Below are 18,849 nucleotides of genomic sequence, written 5' to 3'. Positions count from 1 at the left end.
TTAATCACTATGTGGTTGGCTTACAGATAAAGTGTTGATTACGAATTCTAATTTCCCTCTCTCTTTCCTCTTACTGATCTCTTGTCTGAATCTTTCTGATATTCTCTCTCACTGTGACTCTTTCTATCTCTGATTTATTCTTTTCCTCTGTGAGCGAAAAGTGAGGCTTAGTCCCAAGAAGTAGAGAATATGGGAGGTAGATGTCTGAGGAATTAACTAAGAAGGATTCTGACTGGTTTGGTTTAGGTAGTATGGCAGAAAGGCCTCAGCCAATCTGTCCTTACATGGCTGACCTAATGGAGAGGTGGGAGGCACCAATTTGGAGCAGATAAATAAACTAACCAAAAGAAACTAAGTGTGTCACTGAAATCAAAGGAGTGAGTTATGGATAGTATTTGTGAGGATGGAGAAGAGACTGGAGTCCTATAAATCAAATTTTTCATGTCCAACTTTAGTTACTATTTCTAGGTAGGACAGAAAAATCACAGGGTCTAAGGTCCCCATATTGAGCTTTTTGCATTGGCTTAGGGATTCAATCTTCTCACCTCTCCCTGAAAGAGCTACATTTTTTTCAAATGCTCAACTGTTCATTGCCTCTTAGACTATTACTTACAATCCTTCCTAATTCCTTTTTTCACTCTCTGCCCCAAGATTTCCATCCTTTTAGGGCCAGTGGCTAGGGAAAGAACACACATGCCTAGCTCATCTCTAGTATCATTAGCCAGGGCTTTGACCTTGTTCACTATGCTGCATATGCTGTCATTACCTTTTCATGTCCACTCTATCTTTTGCCCTCTTCTGCATTCCACAAGGTTAACCTCAATGGGCAGCATCAGTCAGTCTTCCTTGTTCTCTGGCTTCCCATTAGAATAAGCCAGTGGTAGGCACTAGTGGATCTTCTACGGTATCTGAGTTCCTCTATCTATGGCCATGGCTTCTGTTGTAGCTATAGCCCTCTCCCTTGGGTACAGCTCTGACCAGTTTCCAATAACTCCCTTCTGATTTAAGGCTGGTAAAGGCTTCCTATTTGGTGAGTCCCTGGGTGCTTCACCATCTCCTGTTGATTTATTAAGAATCCCTTTTTTGGGCCGGCCCTGTGGCACACTCGGGAGAGTGCGGCGCTTGGGAGCACAGCGGCACTCCCACCACGGGTTCGGATCCTATATAGGGATGGCCGGTGTGCTCACTGGCTGAGCGTGGTGCAGGCGACACCAAGCCAAGGGTTGCGATCCCCTTACCGGTCACAAAAAAGACAAAAAAAAAAAAAAAAGAATCCCTTCTTTAAAACATGTCCAGTTAGCCCTTTGAATGTACCATCTGTTTCCTGCTAGAACTCTAATTTAATCACTTTCTTTTTTGTTAGATCTTGTTCATATGACCTGCTTTGTAATTTCTTTTAAATCTATTCCTAATTCTTTCCGTGCCCAGCATCCTGCACCTTAGTCCAGACCTTCCACAACTCTATTTTATAATATGTATCAAACATCTACATTATACTAGGATCTGTGGCAATTACTTTTCCCCAAGCTTTTAAAAGTGTCTTAACTGGTTTAGTGTTCCCTGTCTCAATTCTACTGTCAGAATGATATTCATAAATAATACTTCACTAATTCTTTCCTTCCTAAAACATCTTCAGTGTCTCCAAGCTGCCTAAAGAGAAAATAATAAACTCTAGCCTGATATTCAATCCCTCCATTACCTGGCTTTACTTTACCTTTCAACCTATCCACCTGTAAAGCCCTTTTGCTTTCTTCTTATGATACTTTGCTCATGCTGTGCCACCTACAAACAATCCTGTTCCTCTTCACTTCCTTAAATGCTATTTATCCTTCAATGCTGAGCTCAAACCTCAACTCCTCTGTACACTCTTCCTAGATCTTCAGTGGAAATGGTCTCTTCCTCCCCCAAACAGTGGTGTTTATTATCTGTTCTATTTTTGAACAGTTAATTATGTCATGCCTTGTGAAATATGTTACCTAAATCTTTCATGGTTATTTAACAAGATCTGCTATCTCCACTGCATACTGGCTGTGTGAACTTTAGGCAATTCCTTTCCCTCCCTCTTTTTTTTCCTTTTCTCCTGCTACATTTATATTGAGTGTCACTGTACCAGATCCTGAACTGTACTGGTGACCAAACACTTTGACATGAATCCCATTCACATGACAGTTAAAGTCTGGCAAATGAGATAGACATTAACCAAATAAATTCACAAATGATGTAAAATTGTAGCTGTGGTAAGTGCTGAGGCTTTTAATGAAATTTATTTGATCTAAGATGGGCATAGTAAGAGTTGGGAAGGTTGGGGATTGGCAGGCAGTGGGGAGAGAGTTCCACAGAAGGAATAGCGTGGAAAGTCCCAAGACTGTATATGCGCTGAAAGCATGTATCATGTCTTGTATTTCTCTGTTAGTTGCATAGCACCTTCCAAATAATAGGAACTCAGTAAGGATTTGCTGGTTTTTCTTGAATCTAATGTCAAATGTGTTCTAACCAGACCTCTTAGATTGATACCATTTCTTGCCTAGTGCTTGTCCCTGTGAAATAGATCCACAGAGATTTCACTCTTTTTAGAATATGTTGTTAAGCTATATCTGGCATTACTATATGCTATTTATTATTGTCCTTCGTTATATTTGTTATATGCTACTTGTTAAATGCAGTTAGTATGTGCTACTTATTTTATTTCTCTTTCCTCTTAAGTTTGTAGGTTTCTTCAAACTTTCAGGTACTATACATTCCATATATCTTAACTATCTCATATGTCTTATGGCTCATCTCTAGTACTTCCTAAATGTTGTAGATAAGTATTTATTGATGATGATAAGAGACCTAATTTTCTCCCTTCTCCTTCCTCTGTCCTATTTCTAAGAAACACAAGTCAGTGACTGTCGGATGTGTTGCTTCTTGTCAGAGAGAATTCACAGCTGGATATTGACAACTAGGCCTTTTTCAGGCTAGTGGTAGATAATAAGAAGAGAAATCCATTTCTATGAGACTTGGGGGAAGAAATGCCTGATGATTAAAGGAATAGGCTTGTAGAGCCTTGAGGATATTTAAGGAAAACTGGCAACAAGTCTACACAGAAGGGAAATTGGACTTGTGATCACTGGCCAAAAGGGACAGTGCCTGGGATCCAGAGCAACTTGACGTTCCTGGATTAAATTGAGCCAACTTTCAGATTCTTGAGCGTTAACGTTTTTTAAAATCTTGTCCTTTAAAAACTGAATTTAGGGCCGGCCTGTGGCTCACTCGGGAGAGTGTGGTGCTGACAACACCAAGTCAAGGGTTAAGATCCCCTTACCGGTCATCTTTAAAAAAAAAAAAAAAAACTGAATTTAAAAGGTGTTTGCTAAAGGATCCTAAAGTTAATGAGGGGAGGTGTGGGAAAGGAGTGGAATGAATGGGTGATATCATTAATGAAAAGGAAGGGAAATTAAATGGAAGAGGCCTGGGCACGTGGTCAGAAGTTCTTCCAGCACAGCTTAAGTCAACCCTCCTGTCCCACAGGTAGGCCTATGAGTTCAAGCCTCACTAATAGTATTGGTTTTGATTTCTAAAAGAAGCTAGAGTGAAGACCAGAGATTCATCCATTTTATTTAGTAGCTTGTTCTGAGCAGACAAAAATAAAATAAAACAAACCAAAAAAACTCACACACCTTTTTTTCCTAGGTAAATTTGACCTTGTTTAGTCTTTAATGCAATGGATGGAAAAACCATCCCTAGATACTTCTGCTTCAGTAGAGTTGGCCATTACTGAGCCTGGAGGCCCATGCTGACTTTACGGAAAAGGTTGTGTGTTATTTTACAAATAATCTAGGTTAGCTAGGAGGGGTAAAGGACCAGGGTAGCAGCCTTGGGGAGGGTGCAATGTCCCTGGCTTGTAGCAGTAGTAAAACTGTCTTGCTTCCTCTGCTCAGACCTTGTAGGGAAATCCCTGGATGGTCTTATTAGCTGACAAGTGTTGGGGTTAATGAAGTGAAGCACAGTGTAGGGATTTCAAAAGCCTCTCTTGGAACTGCACCATCTTCTAGGGAAGCTGGTAGTCCCACTTCTCTTTTTCATACAGAAGCATCAAAGCCAAAGCATCATCCTTCATGCCAAAATGCCAGGATTGGGACTCTGCTGGCATAAGATGACATTCTTTGGGGGCTGCTTGCAGCCATATAAGGGGCAGGGCCTCTGCCTTGGGAGTATCTTGGGCCCAACAGCTCTTCAGTCCTGGCATTTGGATTCTAGGGTTGAGGCTTCCCTTTAATGCCTCCCATATACCAAGGTGTTCAGCTTCTCAGTTTAATTCCAGGGGCAAGGGCTGGAGCTGCAGCTGCTCCCACCTCTGTGGAAGAAGGGGAGATACAGTGTACTTTATGAGAGGGAAAGAGAAGGGTGCTTTTATTTATTTTTTTATAAAAGCTGCTACAGTGGCAGGATGCTGCTGGGACTGGGGTCACACAGTTTAAGTAGTAGATTTTCCTAGGTTTCCATGGATGCAGTATCTCCTTTCCCCATTTTCTACCTAGCTCCTCTCTTCCTAGGCCTATCAGTAGCACAGCATTCATCAAAAGCCTCGATGGATGACTATTTCTGAAGAGCAGATTGCACCCTTCCCTTTCCCATCATCAAACCTGAAATCCTTCATCAGCTATCTCACTTCCATGTTGAAACCATGATCACTAGCTGTAAATCTGAAAACCTGGGTGCCCTACCCCACAATAGGTATCTGCTGTTAAGGGCAAGATATCTGCCCCCTATACTAAGGTCTCTGAATAGTTCCTTTCTGTACATTCAGTATATTTGGGCATATATACATCTATATACATCTGTCTATATATATTATCTCTGTTTCTTTCTCCTTAGATAAACCTTACATATGTATCATATCCTAATTCCCTGAGCCTCCACACACCTCTTGCTTGCTAGCCCAAGTAAGACTCAAGGGTTTCATTAATTTCCCTAGGTCCTCTGCACCATCCTTCCTCACCTTGACACCCTGGGTATCCTCCCCCATCGGTTGTTTTGCTAGTACTCTTCTGACAAGTACATGGCTGGTGTGGACAGGGGCCCCATTTCTCACCAGACTGGCTGCTTCTAAAACTTGTCCTGTAGCCTGAAAGAGGATTCCAGGTCAGAGGAGACAGGCTGTAGTCCAAAGGGTTGGGAGTGGGAGGAGTTGTTCCCTGGAGGGGGGCTTAAGGGAGAAGATGCCAGATTGCATGATTTATGTGCAACTTAGAGCAAAGCCTGGGATAGTGGAGGAGGTTCAAAAAGAGTAAGTCAGTACATGTTCTCTTCTCACTTAGTTATCTAAGAATCAGTAGAATCTGGGGGTTTAGAATAGACAGCAGGGGAAAAGGAAGAGAGAATTCCTTCAGGAGGGAAGCAGCAGGGTGCAGAAGAAACTATGTGGGTGATAATTTGCCAGTGGATAAGAAGATATACACACACACACATGCACACACACACACACAATGGTACATTTTGCCCATACACATTGAGAGAAACCGGGTAAGTGTAATGTTGAATAAAGTTGAACATGTAGAAGCTGGCTCTTTGCCTTCTGTTTTCTTTTCCAAATTTTCAAGTTTTTCTGGTTCTTGTTTTCATGAGAGCTAGGGAGTAATGGTGGGGTTTATAATAAGTGGAGACTAAAGGGTCTTCAATTTCAAGATACAGTTAGTTGAATTCAGGGAGATCATTATAAGAGGAAATTGTGCAGGTGTAGTAGGTGATGACCATGAGTCCAGCCTCAAAATTTTGTGAGTTTTTCTGCACGGCTCTGCACACAGATGCAGTATAATTCTGTGTAAGTATGTAGTTTGTAACAATCGGCTGAGTCCACCTTAAGTAAACTGCCACTTGATTCACATAGAGACTCTATGCCAAACCGCTTTGTGGGGGTTCATACAGTACCTAAATGATACAAGAAAGCACTCTTGGGATTTGGAGGTTAATAGAAAGTTCTGGTGCCTATATACCCTTCCCTGATCCCTACTGCAATCCCCACCAGGGAACAAGGAATGGCCTGGATCTGATCTCTTAAAGTATGCTTTTAAACTTGCCTCAAACTGGACTCATGGCAGAGGAGAATAGAAATGACACTGATTTTCATCATTTTATACTAAGCCTCAGGAATGGCTGAGGATGACCATGGTTATTTGATCAGGAGGTATCATTTTCTTCCCTCCCAGCATTGCCTAATGAAATAACTGGCACTTTACAGAAAGGCACCGGGAGATGTAACAGAGAATAGTGCCTGCCAGCCACAGAGTTCTGCTTCTGCCCAAACCTTCACAAAGCATCACCAATTCCCAGAGGTTCTGCATAGCAGTCTGGAAATCTGAGAATTTACCCATCCCACTTGGTGGGGTTGGCTTAACTTCCTGGGGAATCTGTGCCTGAGAATCTAGCTTTAGTTGAGCATCAGTGTTAAGAAAGGGAGGCCCTTGCATATTCCCTCTCTTCCTCCAAAGGGGAGGGGTTAAGAGAAGAGGGGTCTGGGTTGGGTAGGAAAAGAAGAGAAGCCACATACAATGTAATCTGGAATATCACTTTCGACCTTTCCATGGGGCCTGGGCACTGGACTTTTTTCAAGGGAACATATTGGCTGGGGTCTTCCCATTCACAGGACATAGGAAAACAAATCTTCCCAGGGCTGCCTAGAAGATAGGTTCAAAGTTTTAAACAACGGCTCTGCATTCATCACTCTAAATGGAAGAGCTCAGAGTCCAGCACAGGTGCAGGTGTAATGGTTCTCTTTTTTATGTTTCTTGAGTCAACCTCAGAAATTAGCTATACCATGACATACCCTGGCTTCTTTCAACAGGGGCTGGTAGAGACCCCAGGATAGGTTGATTTCAGATTCCTGTTTTTCTGAGGGCACAGAACCCAAACTGACCATCAAGGAGAGTCTTACTGTAGGGAACTTGCTAGATGAAAGAGAAACGGAGGGGGTTCCAGCCTCAAATAACCAAGCTTTCTGACGGTGGCAGGAAGTAGGGAGGAATCTATCCATCCAACCACATGGTCCTCCTAGTATGAGTCTCCAAGCATGGCTGGGGCCTTCTAAGCCACTTCAGCCTAATCATCCCTCTCCTTCCCCCATCCTGGCTTAAAGGAGGTGTGTGTATTAGGGTAGAAGCAGGGGAAGTGAAAGGGGATAGTGGGAGGAAAACTTGGGACTCCAGTTGGCCTACACTACTGACAGGCCACTGGGTTAAAGAGAAGGGAATGGAGGATGGGTGCTTCTGGGGCTCTCCAGTAAAACTGGGTAGTATCCCTTACCCAGAGTGCCAAAAGAGAGGAAAAGAGGCGAGAAGGATGGGGAGATAGGAACAGGCCATCAGACGTTGCTGATGCGCACACTAAGGGCACCGCCCTCCTTCTCAGCCTGCTCTCGTAATGACTCCTCCAACTTGAGCTTTTCTGGGTCTCCGTATCGTACAGTGCTGTCACGAATGCCACTAGGGGGGGCCACTTTCACAACTTGGTCAAAAAGACTGAAGTCAGCTATGTATTTGCCACTGGCTGACAGTGAGATGGCAGGTGTGAACTCGTAGCCCCAAAGGATCTCCTCTGGCAGGTAGGAAGTGCGCACCTGGCAGGTGGCACTGGTGGATTCCACTGTTCCACTTAGGATCAGCACCAGTTCAAAGTCACCCTCACCACTGCGAAGGGGGAGATCTTTCAAGGGACTGGTCTCATCTACCACATGGTAGAAGGTAAGGGGTAGAATGAGGAAGGGGCTGTCAGAGGCTGTGTCTACTTGGAAAGTCACATTGACCTGGTTGAGCCGGATGTTCTCACCCTCCTTGGTCTGGTGGGTCTGAAGCAGTTTGCCTGTCACCTGGCAGCCAATGAGGAGGCTTTTACGCATATTGGCAACTCGGATCATAAGGCAGGGCTTCCCATTGTGGGCAGCTACGACTGCATGCTGGCTGAAACGGATGGTCTCAGCCCTCTTCTTGGGCCGGGCAATCTTCGCCAGGAAGGTACCTGTGATGAAGATTTCCAGGATGGTAGTGAGCACCAGCTGGGCAATAAGCAGCACGATGGCCAGTGGGCATTCCTCACTGATGTAGCGGAAGCCATAGCCAATGGTGGTCTGGGACTCAAGGGAGAAGAGGAAGGCTCCAGTGAGTGTGTGCACCTGTACCACACAAGGGGTGTGGTTGGCTGGGGGGCCCAGCTCCAGTAGGTCCCCATGTGCCACAGCTACCAGATACCACACCACTCCAAAGAGGAACCAGGTGCCTGCAAAGGTCGCAGAGAAAAGCAGAAGCTTGTAGCGCCACTGCATGTCAATGAAGGTTGTCCACAGGTCCTTGAGGTAGAGGAAGCGCTTGTCAGCAATGTGTTCCATTCTCACATTGCTGCGGCCGTCTTTTGTCAGGACTCTCCGCCGTCGTATCCCTGGGCCCACCAGGGGCCGGCTTTCTGTCTGAGTAGTCTGACTGTAATACACCTTGGCAACTGATGTCATCTGGAGGGAGCAAGACAGCATAATGGAGGTTATTGTAGAATGCACATTCATTTGAGTGCCACTTATTTGTTCTTTTGTAAGCAAATATTTAGTGAGGACTTGCTATGTGCCAGGCACTGTGCATGGTGCAGTAAGTCAAAAATGAAAATGACATCATCCTTGTTCTCCAAGAACTCACAGCCTGGTGAGAAAGACACATGTTCAGTAAGCAAATAATTGCAATGCAGTCCAATATTTGTAATTCTTTGAAGAGGAGAGGCAGAGAATAAAGTTCCTGGTTCCACGAAGGTGGGGGTAAGACTAACAAGGGCTTTACTGATCTCCATTTATCACAAAGCCAGTTCTATGTGAAGATCTCTAATTCTGAAGTAGGATCCCTCCCCACCCTCAGGAATGGCTATCATAAGACAGGAAAGGCTGTCCCACTGAATCCTTCAGGCCAATCTCCCTTAACAAACACATATGCTTAATTTATCTATTCTCTTCCCTAACCCCAAGTCATACCCACTGATATTCATCTGGCTCAGAAAATAGCAGAAACTGCCCATTCTTCTTCCAGATGCTCTCCAAGCACCCAGCCCATTTCATTTTTTATCCTCACTATCATCTATCAACTGGAGAAATTTGGTCTGGGTCAGAATCTAGGGTGGTGGTAGGAAGAGTATGGATAGGACCTGAGCAAAAAGAAAACAAAACAAAAACAGGCAGTGGTGGAAAAGAAGCAACATGCTGAAGCTTCCTAGCAGCACTGAAACATTTTCCCAAGGACTGACAGAAATGCCAGATTGTAGGTGGCAAAATTGTCGTGACTGAGTGAAGTAGGAGAGTTAGGAGTGTATATTAGTTAATGGCTATGTCTGCACAGGCTCAAATTCAGGATTGCTATTCTGATAGTAGAAAGTGGGACAAAGTACTGAAACAGGAGACAGTTCACTTAATACAAGGTGCCTGGCACCCCCGCCCAAGAAGTAACTTGTACTTTTCCAGCAGAGAAAGAATTTTAATCACTTGAACACTTGGACTCTGAATGTGATGGCCAGATCTTCTGGGAAGGAGCAGGGTGATCTCTGGAGAGTCTGGCCCTCCTTATAGAACAGAGAAGCCCATCACATTCTCCTTTCCAAATATAATTCTTCATACTGTCCCTCTACCCTATTTTCCCCATAGCCTTTCCCTTGTAAAACTCTAAATTATTTGGGATCATCCAGGTAGGCAGTGAATTGGAGATCACCAATGGATGATAATCCCAAGAATGTTCAGAGGCAACCAGGATGCCCATTTCACGAGCCCCCAGGCCATTTGGAACTTTTGTCCGTATGAGACTACTCAACCAGATTTGGATGCCACTCACTCCCCAATATCCCTAGCTACAAAAAGGAAGCTCTGCAACTCTGAAGTTTGAAGAATTCATATTTAGAGCCCAAGTAAAGACATATTTGATACTCAGTAGTAGTAATAATAACAAACAACTACCACAATGCCTGCATCTAAATGCCATTTCAGAACTCACACATTAGCATGCCTTCTCATTTGATCCTCAGGTCTTGGAAAGAAGATGTAAACTTCTATAAGAAATTTTGAGAAATATTAGAGAACCAAGGAAGTGCTGCAAAGTTGAAGATGAGTGAACATAATTTTAATTTTTAAAAAGAAAAATGAAGGCCGGCTCATGGCTCACTTTGGAGAGTGCGGTGCTGACAACACCAAGTCAAGGGTTAAGATCCCCTTACCAGTCATCTTTATAAAAAAGAAAAAGAAAAATGAGGTATATTTCACAAACTACAAACAGGTAAGATATTGAAACTAGGCAAGATTCTACAATAAAATAGTAAGATTGTCATTACTTGGTCAAGGTAGGGGAAAGGAAGCTATCAATAGGACCCAACATGGGTTTACTAAGAACATGTCACATCAAAATAACCTAATTTCCTTCTATGATAAGGTTACTAAATTGACAAATCAGAGAAATGCAATAGATAAAGTATACCTAAGCTCTAGCAAGATTTTTTACAAGATCTTTCATTGTGTCCTTGGGAATTCTTATGAACAGAATGCTAATATAATTAGGTGACTTAAAAATAAAAAAAATAAATGGTACTGGTGAGTAGACCATGCTGGCCTGGAATTAGTTTTCTAGTGATGTACCAGAGAGCTTATCTTTGGCCTTGCCCTATTCAAGTTTCTTAACACTGATTTCATTCAAAACTATAAAACACCATGGCCATCAATTGTGTGGCTGACACAAAGCTGGGACAGATTGCAAATGCAAGACCTGGGCAGAATTAGGATCCAAAAGGAGCCAAATCTTAGAATAAGGATAAATGCTACGTTATATACTTGGGTCCAAAAATTACCTGAGCAAGTTCTAGACTGGCAAGATCTGGTTTAGAAAGCAGTACCATGAAGAAAAAAAAAAAAAAAAGTTAAACATGTTAGAAAATAATCCAGTATGAGTTATTCATATGTTTTGGTTGCCAGAAAGACAATGCAATCTTAAGCTACTCTAGTTGAACTCAAGTCTCTAAAATAAGGAAGTAGTTGATTCTACTCTGCTCTGTTCATCCCACACCTGCAGGATCCAGTATCAAGGAACAATCAGGATAGGAGAGGATTCAGAATCAGATCACATGAGAAATGGATGAAGGAAATGGGCAAGTTTAGCCAGAAGAGACAATCTGATAGATATAATGGATATGTGCAGATATTTGGTTTGAAGGGCTATTGTGTGAGCAAAGGTTTAGATTATTTCTTTGAGCTGCAACAGGAACAACTAGGACCAGAGAGTACAGACTACAGGGAGAAAGATTCCAGACTGGTATTACAATGAGCATTGTCACAATCAGCACAGTCCAAATGTGAAAAGAGCTTCTTGTAAGGCAGAGTGGCCTGTCCCTGAAGGTGTTCAAGGATAGGTTGGATGAGCACTTGGCCGAGATCCTATAGAGGAAATTAAAGCTTCGGATGGGAGGTTGTGAGATTGTCTTCAAGCTTCTGTCTACACCCATGGAGGATCAGGATGCCTGCCTCCTCCTCGCCACCTCCACCCCTGCACTTTCTGTGGTGACATTCAGGGATCCTTCATCAAAGTCCTACCTTTGTGTTGAAGGCAGATTCTGCATAGCAGGAAGAATGGAAGCTCTTAGAGCCGAAAGAAAGCTTTGCTTATCATTCCCAAAATATTAGTCTATGATTATTTATCACTTTAAAGTTAAAGTTAATAAAATATGTAATTTGATCCTCACACCGTGAGGTAGGTAGGAAAGACATCATTAGGAAGTAAGGCTCAGAAAGATTTGCCCCAAGTAGATTAGCGGTAGAGCTGGAACAGAACCTTCTGGCTCTTCTGGCTGTTAGTCCAGAACTTTTTAATTGTAGCGACTGCTTCTGTGTAGCCCAGATAAATTCTCATGGGTCTCATGATCTCAGGATGAGCCTCTGTGATACCCTATGTAGAGGACCACAGCCAAGAAAAAGAAGACAGAGGCTGGAGCTTCTAGAGCCCAGTGTTAAGGCTACAGCCTCGTGGGCACTGGAGATTTTGGCTCCTGGCTAGCCTCTTCATTGCCTCTGGCTGTTGTGATTGCCGCCTCCAGCTGTTGTGCCTGCTGTTGCCAGCCTTTATATCTGCCACCTCCAGCTGTTATCTGCTGCTCCCAGCTGTTGCGCCACCTCCCACAGCCAGGCAGCTTTGTTCTCCATGGTGGCCAGAGTCAGAAGTGAATAAACAATCAGTGGCAGTCCACCCGCAAGCTGGCCAAGCCCCTGGAGAAGGAAGCAGGCCAAAGCTCTGGAAATGGTTTGTTGCTGCCCCATCCAAAACAATCATACTCTTCCCTCTAGAGGGTGCTATTTGCCCAAAACAGTCCCAGCCAAATACCAGGGACAGAATTTTGAAGACAAGACCAGCCTCTGATTAGTGAAAAAGACAGAAACAGGGTCTTCTAACTTCTTTCTCCTCTAAGAACTGAACTAATGATTCTTTCACTAAAACAAAGCCCAATCATACCTACAGTGACGTCCAGCATGTTTCCTCAGCAGACAGCACTCCCACCTCCTGCTTCACACCTGTAAAATCTTCGTAGAGCTGTCTTTCTTTATATGTAATGAGATCTCATTTATTTTACCTGAGTCGTTTATTCTCCAGAGTGAATGGATTTATCAGAGTTTCTCTTGAGTACAGGAGTGCTCTTGAGTAAGGATGCTGTTCTTGTGACTCTTGTGACTAAAATTGGTCCATAGCTCCCCATTGCTTTTAGGATAAACTGCAAACCTCTTAATCACAGCATTCAAGGTCCTTCATGATTTGGTCTCTGTCTACTTCTTGGCTTTACTACTGTCAGTCTTCCACATGTCCCTAGACTCCTATCTGTGAAGAACCTCACTGTCTGATCCTTTCTACCATTGGATGTGATTTTGTACTGCCCTGCCCCATGCCCACCTAATGACCTCCTCCTTATCTTTCAGAATTTGACTTGTGTTAGTTACCCCCTTTGAAGCCTTCCCTGACTCTCAAAGAAATAGTTCATCTTCTCTATCCTTTCTCCTGCCCCCACCCCAACATGTATTTCCTGTGCCTGGTCTTGTACATATTCCCATTTTGAAACATCATAATGCTTTGGAATGGTTTGTTTACCATTGTTTTCCATCTGCGTGCTCTTAATTTAAGGCCAGAGACTATGCTTTTCATCTGTCTCACCAGTACATAACACAGTTTGTAAAGGAAGATTGAGTAAAAAATAGCCAAACGCCTGATCTGGACAGGTAGAGTCCCCAATGAGGGCTGCAGCCTTGGTCTGCCTCACAGGAGTTTATGGAGACCTTCACATAAGGTCATGGCAGAGTGGCAGGGGGTCAATTTTACCCAGGCTTCACTAATGCTGCAGATGCATACAAACCCATTTTTCAGAAGGTGGGTGAAAGAAAGCCCCAAGATATCAGTCCCAGTTCTCCTCTGGGTCAGCTGTTCCATTTGCAGGAGGATAGAGAGAGAAGATGCCTTGTAAATTACTGTGGAGCATTGGAATTGATTATGATAATCAGGTGACTAGAAAGGATGTTTCAGCCCTACTTCAGGGGCAGCAGGTGGAGAGTGCACCTTCTCCCAAAACCTGTCAGGTTGGAGGGGCAGGAAAGGACTCCAGTGAAAGAGCTTTATCTGTTTTCTCTGTGGTAAGAGCAACTTGACTGAAAGGAGCTTTGGGATATGAATACTAAATGCATTCACTTCCAAATGTGAACAAATCCTCTTTCTTCTGCTAGCTGCTGCCCCTCTTTGGTTCCCTAAATAGTTAAAAGTGCCATCATCCTCCCAGTTACCCACTACTCAGAGTCTTGGAGTTGTCTCAGACTCTCCTCCTTCCTCAGCTCAACATTCACCTGATGCCATGTGCTATGGATTCATTACTCATGCCTCGTCCCCTTCATTTCATTGTCTTACTTCAGGTCCTTAATGCCTTTTGGCTGAATCGCTGCATCAGCTTCCTACTCGTCTCTTGCACCATTCTTTCTCTCCTTGAATCCATCCTGCACCGCTACTAGATGACTCTCCCTCAACTACACCTCTGGTCAGGAATCAACGAACATTTACCCAGTACTTTGCAAAACACTTTCACATTCTATTCTTGTGGCATTCCTATGAGGTATTAAAATCATAGCACTTGTTTTATGAATGAGGAAACTGAGGCTCAGAGAGATGTTGTGACTCAGTAACTTGTGGAATGGACTCAAGCTCAGATCTCCTGTCTCCCAAACCACTTTTCATTATATTGTAACTGTCTCAGTTCCTTCCCCAGCTCAAGACCTCTTAACGTCTTCTCGATATCTATCAAAGAAAGGCTAAACTCCGGCTGGCATATAGGGCCTTCCACAATCTGCTTCTAAACCTCCTTTCCAGCCTTATTTCCTGCCATTCTTCCCTACAACACACTTCAAGCAAACCAACTATTCCCTGCCCCCTGTTGTACACCCCCGTGCTTTCCTGCCTTCATGTGATCCTTTGTGCTCTTCTCTCTTCCTGCCCTCCCCTTTCTCCCTGTCTCTACATATCCAATTCTGATCTTTCAGGGTCCAGTTCAAATGACCCCTCTTCCAGGAAGCCTTTTCTGATTCCCACAGCCTTAAGTAACACCTCCCTTGTCTGAGTTTCCACATTGTATATCCGTCTACACCCGCTATGGCACATCTCTTGGTACCTGGTATATCATTTATCTTCCATTACAAATAAGCTGAAAGAAGGACCCAGGCATAAAGAAGGACCCATACCCTAAAGATCAGCTCAATATATGACACATAGTAAGTGCTCAAGAAGTATTTTATGAGAGAATTAATGAGTATAAGGGGGATCCCAACCCACTCTAGCTTTAGGGGCCAATCTAAGAGAATCATAATGACCTGCATCCTCACAGCAGGGCTGAGGAGACCCGGAAGGTCTTGTCCTAGGCAGAACAGCTGGAACTTCACTCGGGTCCAGGGCCTCACACTTTAGGCCCTTCTCATCCCCCCTTTTAGTTTGCATCTTCTCTTGATTTTTCTCATGATGTTTTCTCTTTTTCCTTATATACATGGAAACCCCAGATAACTAATCATTGATACTAATTGATATGCAGACAAACCAAATGTGTTTCATCTGTAATGACACCACCCACCACATGTGGTATGAGTTGTGTTTTCATGCATTCATACAACAAACATTTTTTTTCAGCATCTCCTGGGTGGCAGATTCTCAATGAGGCCTTGGAATTATGGAAATGGATTAGAGGCCGGTTCTGTCCTTGAGGACCTTATAATCGAATAAGAGAGGCAACCATCAGCCAGGAAATGAAAAGGCCAGAAGAGGTATCAGTGAAGTGCAAGGGAAGTTTGTGAAGGGAAAGGTGACATCTAGGTCAAGGGATCAAGGTTGGGAAAGGTACATGTATTGACTGAGTACCTATGTTGTGCTAGGCACTGGGCTAAGTTTTTTGTTTGTTTGTTTTTTCTTTTAATGTTAACTAATAAAACTCCCACAGAAACCCAAAAAAATGTTATTATCCCTGTTTAGGCCAGGAAATATATTTAGTAAGTAACAACCAGGAGTTGAGCTCTTTCTTCCATACCTGACTGCCTACTCAGGGAAGACTTCATAGAGAAAGGTGGCATTGGAACAGGACCTGAAAGATAGGCAAGATTTGAACTCCTGGAGACTGAGTTTTGAGGGGTCAAAGAGAAGGTCCTTCCAGTGAAAGGAGCAGTGTGAGTAAAAGATAAAACATTTTGGAAACCCAGAGCCAGCTGGGGAATAAGGAGCCACTCATTTTAAAGTATTCTGAAGTACTAGGTGCACATGAAAGACCTTAATAAGACAAACTGGAAAAACAGTGATATGTTCTGACCCCCAGCACCCTCTTGCTTTGTGGCCAGCTTCGTGTGTTTAAGGCTGGGTTGCTAGGATGAGAGGCAATAGCCACAGCACAGGCGTGGAGCCCTGTGGCTCCTGCAGGGGTCAGATGCAGAACCGTGGCCTCTTCCCCATGGTGCTCTAGCCTGCTGGACCTCCTCTCACTAGGTGACTTTTCTTTTGTGACTGCGGTGTACTTCCTCTTCTGAATATTTGGTTCAGGGAAATGGAAGGAGAGAGGAAGAGGAACTATCACTTATTGAGTGCCCCCTTTAGACCAGCACTTCACATTTCATCTTTGTGACAAATCTATAAAACAAGTCTTATCTTCATAATTACTGATGAAGAAACTGAAGTTCAGAGAGCCCAGGTGACACATCTTACAAGTAGCAGAGCTGGGATTTGTACCTCGTTCTGGCTGGATTCCATAGTCCTTTCCACTGTAACTTCAAGTTAACACTGTAGTGAACTTGCCTTCACCAAACGAATTCAAAACTCCACAGATGGAGGAGAAGACACCTGGAGCCTGCCAGAGGTTAGCAGGAGCCAGACTGGTGTGAAGAATTCACCAGCAGTGACGCCCAGGATGCACGTGAGGTCGGAGGCGGTACTCCGCCTTTGTGGTTACTTTATCGCTATTTCCTCTCCTGCTTTCGTATGGCATATCTTTATTCTCCTCATTTCATCCTTTTGGACTCTCCTCCCAACTGTCTTCTCGTCTCTTCTATCATCTGTGCTGCTCTGCTTGCCCCTCTCGTATTTCACCCTGGCTCTTACTACAACACCTTCTGTCCTTGTTTTCACCTTCCTCTTTCTGTTTTTATGTCCTATGCATCTCTCTGGGTTGTCCCTTCTCCTCCTCAGTTTCTCCAACCTCCTTTGTCTCCTCCTGGAGATCTCATTTTTGGAAATGATGCTTTGGAGGAATAGTACGCCATCTATCTAACCACACCTCTCACTTTCACATTCTCTATCACACTTTATCCTCCTGTTCTCCTTCTATAGCCCAAGGCCTCAGTGTCCATATTAATAGAGACATGCTAAGCCCTAGAGCCTCCTCCTATTCTCCCTGCCTCTTCCTTCTAGAAAAGAGCCTCTTGATTTAAGGATTTGGAAATGGGATAAGAAAGGGAGGCAGTTTCCAGAAAGATAGGAGGTGGACCCGCTATAACTATCAACTAATCCAATTATTTCAGGTTTGAAGGTATTCCTGAACCAGTCACTGGTGGGTATAGGTAAATGAATAGGTGGATAGAAATGGGGAATTATAGTACCAGCTTCCTCCCTGCCCAGGATCTGTCCATCACACTCAAGTGCTATGTGTTGGGAGAGTCCTGTGCGTGGACACAGGCATCTTGAGCACTATCGGTCTCAGAATCTGAGACTAGGCTGGCCTTCAAACTCACACTCATCTCAGACAGCCGAGCCAGGTACATGTCCATGCACAGCATTCTGGAGATGGAGTGGGAGAATCAGGCACAAGGACATGTAAGACCCTGCCCAGAACTAAGTGTTGCCTGGTGGAAAGTGTGCTGGACTGGGAAGCAAGAAACCGAGGTGCCAGTCTCAACCTGCCACTGACTAGCTGTGGCCTTGGGCAAGTCTCTCAACTGCCCAGGCCTTTCTTTCCTTCACTGTGGAATAAGAGGGTTGTATTAGTTCTACACTTCTCAAACTAGGGTGTGTACCAGTGTGCCAGGAGGCACTCAAAGTCACAGGATTAAATCTAGTGTATTTTCCTGAGATAGCAATTTAACTAAAAATTTTGAGGGAAAATATTATTTTATTATCATACAAACAATGTATGATGGAGTCGAATGAAAAAAATCACATAACTTAAAACAAAAACGGATTTCAAGGATGACCAATGCATGGCAGGTCACAGCTCATCCCTGTAGCTTCCAGGGTACAAATTCCCTCTCCTCTGCCTTTCAGAACATGGTGCTGGGGCAGTTTGGGAGGTGCTGTGTTAGAGGATGATTAAGGTCACTTCCCGCTGTAAACCTCTATGTCTAGCCTGAGTTCCCCCCACAGCAGTCTGGTCCCACGCCCGCTGGCCTGGGTAGAGAGAGGAAACAGCCACTCAGCCTCCTCTCGCCAACCATATTATCTCTTTTTTGGATACCAACTCCAACTTGAATAGCAACCTGAGAGGCCTCCAGGAGGAGATCAGCTGCATCAGGGACTAAAAAGCATTTCTGGGCTTCCAAGCGTTCTTAATAAGAGAGAGAGGAAGAAAAGAGAAAGGAGAGGGGTATAAGAGGAAGGACAGCAAGAAAAGCACTGCAGGATTATGTAAGCCCAAAAGGTTGGAAGAATAATGAAGCTGGTTTGGGGTTCTTTTCAAACTTGATGTCTTTATTCATTAATCTCCCTCCTGTCCTGCCCTAAGGAAAATAAACAAATAGAAATGGAGCCATATGCACACAAATCTTGAGGTGGGAAAAAGAGGGCAGTGTGTGTGTGTCCAGGGGCCTGACTTTCCAGCTGAGTCACTGTTGCCTCTGTCTCCCACTCTCTGGTCTCCTTCCCCTTTCCCTCCTATCCTCTAGCCCCAGCCTGACACTGAGGCCCTGGCCTAGGGAAGAATAGGCTTTTCTTCCCGTGTGTCAACATTTGGAAAGTTCTCATAGTCGGATCAAAAGAAAGGATAAAAGCCTTCAAAGCATTTCCTGGGAGTCTGTGACCTCTGTCTGGCCCTTTTGACCCCCCTGTGTGTTTTCCGGTCAAATTAGGGAGGGACAGAGAGATGGGGCCATGTCATATGTTCTCCTCTGTTCACATACCACCCCTGCCTGTCAGTGTGGGCTGATTGGGACCACTGCTCCTTTCCCTGCTCCAATCCCCAGGTAGAGCCTTCTGGCCCCTGCAACAAGGGAACAGTGTCCCTGCAGAGAACTGCCTGAGGGGTGGCATCTCAGTGACACCTGGTTCATGCAGCACGTTGGCACTGCCTCTTTGCTACACCTGCCCTCCCAGCCCTCCACACTACCCC

At 44.3% G+C, this 18,849-nt stretch overlaps 1 protein-coding gene across 2 annotated transcripts in view; it reads right to left on the bottom strand.

The window, feature by feature from the left end:
* Positions 1-3,563: 3,563 nt before the first annotated feature.
* The window catches only part of KCNJ10 (potassium inwardly-rectifying channel, subfamily J, member 10), a 32,919-nt gene continuing 17,633 nt past the window's right edge, over positions 3,564-18,849 (bottom strand). Inside the window, exons 2-3 of one of the 2 annotated variants that reach the window (XM_008569525.1) lie at positions 7,282-8,479; positions 3,564-4,336 (exon numbers count right to left, since the gene is read on the bottom strand). In XM_008569525.1, coding sequence (XP_008567747.1) covers positions 7,340-8,479 — 1,140 coding nt within the window. In that variant the 3' untranslated portion in view covers positions 3,564-4,336; positions 7,282-7,339. Of the gene's footprint in view, positions 4,337-4,379; positions 5,108-7,281; positions 8,480-18,849 lie in introns of those variants that run through there. The other variant, XM_008569526.1, reaches the window with a different exon arrangement.

Source organism: Galeopterus variegatus, unplaced genomic scaffold, assembly GCF_000696425.1.
Source record: "Galeopterus variegatus unplaced genomic scaffold, G_variegatus-3.0.2 Scaffold506, whole genome shotgun sequence".
NCBI classification, from domain to species: Eukaryota; Metazoa; Chordata; class Mammalia; order Dermoptera; family Cynocephalidae; genus Galeopterus; species Galeopterus variegatus.
Note: the sequence above shows the minus strand (reverse complement) of the source record. Positions and strands in the feature narration are given on the sequence as shown.